Source organism: Cicer arietinum, chromosome 1 (assembly GCF_000331145.2).
Source record: "Cicer arietinum cultivar CDC Frontier isolate Library 1 chromosome 1, Cicar.CDCFrontier_v2.0, whole genome shotgun sequence".
NCBI lineage: Eukaryota > Viridiplantae > Streptophyta > Magnoliopsida > Fabales > Fabaceae > Cicer > Cicer arietinum.
In genome coordinates, this window is record NC_021160.2 from 49,567,768 (window position 1) to 49,575,955 (window position 8,188).

Sequence of the window (8,188 nt, forward strand, 5' to 3'; positions counted from 1 at the left end):
TCTCTAAATTTATGTAGAGTATTCTTTTTCTTTTCATTTGTTGTTGAAGGGTAGTTTAAGGTTATTTTTTGGGTATAAAATCACTTAAACAATTTACTTTTTAGTGTAGCATATTGATTTCCGCAATATTTTAGTTTTTTTTAAGTTTTTATTTCATGTGGTTGTTGAAATCTTCAACAATGAATATTTAGTGGATATTGTATTTTGAATAAGTGACTTGTAGAGGTTATCAACAAATTCAACATCCTCTTGACTTTACATATGACTTGTCATCAAGTAATTGAATTGGCCAAGTCAAATACCATATCTAGTCAACATGAATCATTATTAAAAAATATTTTTTCATAAATAGATGAGATTAAAAATTATAAATCTTACGTTATTTTTTATTATTGATCATATGTAAAAGAAATTAGTTCGGTTGTTTGGATTAAAATTTGATTTGGTAATTTTTCATTTATGTATATAGTTAGCTTGTTTTTTTTTTCCTTATTGATTTCAAAATATGAATGGGAAATATTTCAAACCATGATGAATTTGATTGTCCTCTTTTCATTTATAATATTTGATGGTTTCTTTTTTTCATTCTGTATGTTCTCAAAAACCCATAAAATACAACTCATTGACAAGTTTAGAGGGCATTCAGGGTAGAAAAATGAGCTACCTTAGTATTTGAATAAAGCTAATTTTTCTGTATAAAAAAATTAATTTATAGAAATTTTATTTTTCAATAATTTCTTTTATTCTCAAAGAAAAAAGTTTTAATGAGAGACTATTTAGTGAACTCAATTACTTTTTGTATTATTTTGAGAAAAATAGATAAACTCAACTAATTTTCTTAAAAGATGGTGAATCACTTTTTTTGTTTATATAAGATACTACATGATACTGAAATTGGTAGTAAAAATGAATGGAGATTACTTTTCTCTTAGTTATGAATTCGATTTATGTAGAAGGCAAAAACTGATTAATTCCTAATTAGAGGACTTGTGCAATGTTATATCGGTTTTTTTACAAAAAAAATTCATAAATATCTAATTTATTTTAGTCAAATCAAAACTACCAATCTCGTCCCAAATTCAAATACCTAAACCAACATAGTTTGTATGGCGAGAGAAGAGCATCAATATTATATTTCAATGGACTCATAGATGGTTTGATCCATTGTAAAAACAAACCAACGTTACCTTTGGTATCACTATATTAATTCCGAACCAGTTGAGCCAATCGCCACCCAACGTTACCTTTCTCATCGAATGTGTGCATCATGGGCAAACACACGGTTGGGACAGATTGATGCACCAACAACAGAAGCTGCAACACAACCTACAAACCACTTTTTACCCAACAAAGTTCAATATTAGATTGTTAATGTAATCTAAATACTTAATTTTGTTAACATGTCAATTACTTGCATTAGATTCCAGTGATAAATATTTGGTATTTAATTTGAGGTAAAGTAGTTCGGAGTTTTTAAAAGGACATTTAGAAAAATGGAAAGTTTTACCTCTTATTCACTAAATTATACCTTGCTCCCACTTAAAAAATAAATTCAATTTTAACATTTTTAATTTTAAAAAACTCAAATTTTAAACTTTTCAAAATACATTTGTATTCTGAATTTTTTTAAGTTATTCAAAACACAATGTGTTATGTAAAAATTTATTAAAAAAAAATTCAAACGTAAAGTTTGAATTTTTTAAATACAAATTTGTATTTTGAAAAAATAATAAAAATACAAAGTTGAATTTGGTGGAGTGAAAAAACATATTATATTTTTTTTAATAAAAAGAAAAATAAGTAGTTTAACTAAAATGTGGGGTAGTGGGGTATGAGATACAAAATTTTAAAAATATGATACTAATAGGTCTCAATGTTTTAAGCTATATTTTTAAGTGGACCCAATAAATAAATATTTGAGGGAAGCAACAATTGGGCCTTCTTCTGTCTATAAAATATTGGAAATTATAACATGTACCTCCCATTTTAGACTCCTACCCCACAAATGTAATGAATTGATATATTTGATTTTATATAAATATTAAAAGTTGTTATTTTTATTTAAAATATCATTTTATTTTTCTGATACATAAATGAGTGTTAACTTTTTTTTTTATTTAACCAGAATTTTTTTTTTTGATACAAACCTCTTTACCTTCAAACTAATTTAAAATTTTTTAAAACTATCAAAAAATTTAAAAAATATTTTTGATAACTACCAACAAACTTGAAACCATACATTTTTGATACGCGCTTTTTCAAAATTTTATATCAGAAATTTTATAAAAAAAATTCTACTAATTACTAAAAATCTTTTACATATTGAAAAATTTAGATTGATTGATCCAAAAAATTTCGAATGATGAAAAAAAGATAAATTTAAATGTATAAAATAATAAAGAATTTCAAAGGTAAAATTGAAATTCTAAAATTTTTGTAGGGTATGAGAAAAATAGATAAACTCAACTAATTTTCTTAAAAGATGGTGAATCACTTTTTTTGTTTATATAAGATACTACATGATACTGAAATTGGTAGTAAAAATGAATGGAGATTACTTTTCTCTTAGTTATGAATTCGATTTATGTAGAAGGCAAAAACTGATTAATTCCTAATTAGAGGACTTGTGCAATGTTATATCGGTTTTTTTACAAAAAAAATTCATAAATATCTAATTTATTTTAGTCAAATCAAAACTACCAATCTCGTCCCAAATTCAAATACCTAAACCAACATAGTTTGTATGGCGAGAGAAGAGCATCAATATTATATTTCAATGGACTCATAGATGGTTTGATCCATTGTAAAAACAAACCAACGTTACCTTTGGTATCACTATATTAATTCCGAACCAGTTGAGCCAATCGCCACCCAACGTTACCTTTCTCATCGAATGTGTGCATCATGGGCAAACACACGGTTGGGACAGATTGATGCACCAACAACAGAAGCTGCAACACAACCTACAAACCACTTTTTACCCAACAAAGTTCAATATTAGATTGTTAATGTAATCTAAATACTTAATTTTGTTAACATGTCAATTACTTGCATTAGATTCCAGTGATAAATATTTGGTATTTAATTTGAGGTAAAGTAGTTCGGAGTTTTTAAAAGGACATTTAGAAAAATGGAAAGTTTTACCTCTTATTCACTAAATTATACCTTGCTCCCACTTAAAAAATAAATTCAATTTTAACATTTTTAATTTTAAAAAACTCAAATTTTAAACTTTTCAAAATACATTTGTATTCTGAATTTTTTTAAGTTATTCAAAACACAATGTGTTATGTAAAAATTTATTAAAAAAAAATTCAAACGTAAAGTTTGAATTTTTTAAATACAAATTTGTATTTTGAAAAAATAATAAAAATACAAAGTTGAATTTGGTGGAGTGAAAAAACATATTATATTTTTTTTAATAAAAAGAAAAATAAGTAGTTTAACTAAAATGTGGGGTAGTGGGGTATGAGATACAAAATTTTAAAAATATGATACTAATAGGTCTCAATGTTTTAAGCTATATTTTTAAGTGGACCCAATAAATAAATATTTGAGGGAAGCAACAATTGGGCCTTCTTCTGTCTATAAAATATTGGAAATTATAACATGTACCTCCCATTTTAGACTCCTACCCCACAAATGTAATGAATTGATATATTTGATTTTATATAAATATTAAAAGTTGTTATTTTTATTTAAAATATCATTTTATTTTTCTGATACATAAATGAGTGTTAACTTTTTTTTTTATTTAACCAGAATTTTTTTTTTTGATACAAACCTCTTTACCTTCAAACTAATTTAAAATTTTTTAAAACTATCAAAAAATTTAAAAAATATTTTTGATAACTACCAACAAACTTGAAACCATACATTTTTGATACGCGCTTTTTCAAAATTTTATATCAGAAATTTTATAAAAAAAATTCTACTAATTACTAAAAATCTTTTACATATTGAAAAATTTAGATTGATTGATCCAAAAAATTTCGAATGATGAAAAAAAGATAAATTTAAATGTATAAAATAATAAAGAATTTCAAAGGTAAAATTGAAATTCTAAAATTTTTGTAGGGTATAGATATAAGGTGGTAGCCCAAGATAAAATTTCCTAAAATGTTGAGTATGAGAGAGTTTTTCCAATCATATGGTACAATCTCAAAACTCCTCCAATACTTAGAGTAAAAGAAAAGAAAAGAAAAACTTCTAAAAAATAGGGTCACCATTAATAAAAAAAAAACAAAAAAAATTAAATTTTGATCATTAGTATAAAAAAAAATTGACATCATTTACTGTTATTATTTCTAATATATTATTTATTTATTTCAAAAGTATTTAATGCATATAATCAAACATTTAACATTAAAAAAATAATTTAATAAAATTGATTTGTAAACATTAATTATGTTTAACTAATTTTTATATAAATAATAAAAGTAATATTTTTCTTTATAATAATATTGAGATAAATATTTCTTTTTGTCAATTTTAACTTTCTTTAAACTAAACAAAAGAATTTGTCTAAACTAATCAATTAAAAAATATAAATATTAACTTAAAATTATTCAAAAAATTTACACTTTCAAACGATTTAAAGTATTAATCTACACATAGTTAATGTTATTTTGAATTTAGAAGTAGAGTTGAATTATTGAATTTGATTTGTTCCATCACAAGAAGTCTATGATGACACGTTAGAACATGGATCTATACCTTACAAACCATTGGTTGCTTTCTCATCCAAAAACCAAAACCAAAGATAAGACGATAAGCCCACGTGGCAATAACCCAATACTTGTTCCAATTCTTACAAACACATCACAAAATCTCTCTCTCCCACTCTCTCTCTCTCTCTCTCTCTCTCTCTCAACACCACCATGGCCTCTCCAACACTCATAACTCCCACATCCACACCCAAATCTCTCCCACCCATCAAAACCAAACCAACCACCATCTCCGTCACCTTAACACCAACCACCACCACCACCACCGTACACCAACGCCGGCGTGAATTCCTATCTACCACCTCCTCCATCATCGCCACCACATTTGTCATCCACGTGACCCCTGCATTTGCTGCTACAGATGAAGAGTACGTGAAAGAAACAGAGGAAGTAATAAGCAAGGTGAGAACAACCATAACAATGGATAAAACTGACCCAAATGTTGCTTCTGCTGTTGCTGATTTAAGAGATAGTTCAAACTCTTGGGTTGCTAAGTATAGGAGAGAAAAAGCACTTCTTGCAAGAGCTTCTTTTAGAGATATGTATTCTGCACTAAATGCTGTTTCGGGTCATTATATTAGTTTTGGACCAACGGCTCCTATTCCTGCTAAGAGAAGGGCAAGGATTTTGGAGGAAGTTGAAGTTGCTGAGAAATCACTTAAAAGGGGAAGATAAGGAGATAACAAAATAACCACTTATGCTCTCAGCTAGTGTACTTGGAGGAAAGGAATTTTTGTTTTCATTCCTCTGTTTCTATTTTTAGATTCTTGTTTTTTTAATTTGGTGTTTTTGTATTGTTGTATCTATCCAAAACTTAAATTACATTATGAGGCTTACTTTTTATGTTAATAATATAAAAGGAGAAGATTATGCATATAATTGCATACATTAAAAATAGGTTTTTTTTAATGTGGAAATTAACTAATTGTGTGTGTTTTATAGCATTGTGTTATTGTCTATGGTTTGGTTATTTGAGTGGTTCAACTAAAAACATTTGAACCATGATCAGAAGTTTTGCCAATTTCTGTTTAGTTTTTCAAAATATTGATTTTGAGTGCTATTTTAAAAGTTCTATGTTTCACATTGTTTGAGGTGAAACATGGTGTTGATCTTGAATGAATAGTTTTTTATTTTATTTAAATCGAGTTGAAGTTAACTGATTTATGTTTCAACACATTATCTATTAATGAGATAATTTTACTTTAAAAGAGAAAATTATATTTATAGTTTTTTAAGTTTAATTCAATTTTTGTTTAAATTTTTTAAGTTTATTTTATATCGATTTAGGTTTTTAAGTTATATTTAGTTTGCATCATTAATTTTTGAAGTTTGTATCATGAGTCTTTTATCTCAATCATCGACAACAATTAGTTTAATTGAAATTTTTTAATCATTTAGTTTAATTGAAATTTTTTAATAATTTAAAATTCTACCAAATATTGCAATAATATGTTTCTCACACTAATCATTTTGAAAACATTTATTAAAACTTATAAATGGTCTATATATTTTTTATTTTCTCTACAACAATTTAAACATGTGTATAATTTTAAAAATAAGATAATAAATGTCTATCTACATAATCAATATATTTAAATTCCTTCTTATATAAAGTAGGTTGAACAATCAACTTGTTATATTGTTTTGATTAAATTTAACATTTTATGATTCTAATTCAAGAAAAAAATTAAACTTTAAAGACTACACATGTGTAGTTTATTATATCTTAAAAACTAACATTGTAAACGAATATAGTTTAAAGGATCGAATTGAGAAAAAATAAATTTAAAAGAAAATTGAACTAAATCTAAAAGACTAAAAATGTATTTTTTTTCTTCTTAAAATGAGACATATTAATCATCTAAATAATATTTGAGAGATGTATTAATGTATTTTTCAAATTTAAATAATGTTTTTTGTGAACTTTTAAATAATATATATGTATGTTGATGATTTATTTATGAGAAAATTGCATTTATTTCCCCTGATGTCACCATAAATGACACTAACACTCCCTCTAGTTTTAAAAAAACACACACATCCCCTATGTTGATTAAAAAAAATATTATGCATAACATTTGTTATTTGCTACTATTTCAATTTTATCTGTCATTTATCAACAACAACAAAAACTAGAATAGACACTCTAATTGTGTTACTAAGAAAATAGTCTTAGCGAAAACTCTAGTTGTGTCATCTAGTAAATGATATGGAAAAATGTAAGTGTGACAAAAATATTTGATACAATTTTTGTAGTGAGCTGGGAGGTGAGTGATTTTTCAAAATTAGAGAGTGTGTTATTGTCATTTAAAGAGAAATAAATGCAATTTTTCTTTTATATATTTTTTTAATATTAAGGACATAGTAATTATATAAATACAATACATACTAAGTTTTGAGGAAGAAGGGGTTATGTCCCATATTGACCACCCTTCAGATATACTACTTTCAAAATTTACACACTAATTATTAAAAAAAATGATGGATTTCGGTTGAATTTGCACCATAACCTTAATTTTTAATCCATGCAATTCATTTTTATCATTCACAGTTTTATTTTAATATTGCATTAGAGATAAGAAATATGAGATACACGTTTTATAAAATTATATTCTCAAAATATTCATTGAGTGCAACAACCGTGTAATGTTAGTGTAAAAGAATTTTACACCGACAACTAATATAAATTATTTTTATTTTTATTTTTATGATATACTGTTAAAGTGATTGAAATAATGTAATTTGGTGAAATACATAGTTGCTATTAGATATCAGTGTAAATTGTTTTACGTCAAATGCGTATATATCATTTCTTATATTTATTTAATTTAATTACTTAATTTTATCATTAATCAATTAAAACTACTAGTTAATTGAGAAATAACTAATATAATTATTATTAGAAAAATACTAATAAGTGTCCAATGACACTTGTTAAGGAATCAACAAAAACTTAAACAAAATAAAAAAAAAATAAAAAAAAAAACCAAACTCTAATGCAAAGTAGCATTTCATGTAATAATTATGAGTTTTAATATTTAAAATTAATTAGCTATTAAAATTCACTATTTGGTGATCTATAGGTTAAAAAAATTGGTTGGTGAATGACTTCAAATTTAATTGTTGCTTAATGGTTTTCAATGACTATTATACAATATACAAGTAACGGTGATTTTCACCTCTTGATGATTGAATAAGCCTATAAATAACTTTTGGTGCTAAAGCTTGTTTTCATCATCCATTCAAAATGTATCCCATTTAAATTAGAGAGAGTAAGAGATTGAAAAAACCAAAAATATAAACTCACAACAATATAACAATAGTTGGCTAGAGGTTTTTGATTGTTATTAGAAAAATATGATAAAATGATATTTGATCTAACAGTTCCATTATACAAATTAATTGATGAAAGACTCTTATTCAAAATTGACTTCCAATGCAAGTTTTCATCTAGGAGTTAA

At 25.2% G+C, this 8,188-nt stretch overlaps 1 protein-coding gene across 1 annotated transcript; it reads left to right on the forward strand.

The window, feature by feature from the left end:
• The first annotated feature begins 4,816 nt into the window (after positions 1-4,816).
• LOC101500783 (photosystem II repair protein PSB27-H1, chloroplastic) lies at positions 4,817-5,570 on the forward strand. The gene has a single exon (XM_004487249.4). The coding sequence runs from the start codon at positions 4,881-4,883 to the stop codon at positions 5,400-5,402; it is 522 nt and encodes a 173-aa protein (XP_004487306.1). The 5' UTR covers positions 4,817-4,880; the 3' UTR covers positions 5,403-5,570.
• Positions 5,571-8,188: the final 2,618 nt, after the last annotated feature.

Bases quoted from the DNA above. Each gene is read 5' to 3' on its own strand.
- LOC101500783 (XM_004487249.4), top strand. From the start codon at position 4,881: ATGGCCTCTCCAACACTCATAACTCCCACATCCACACCCAAATCTCTC.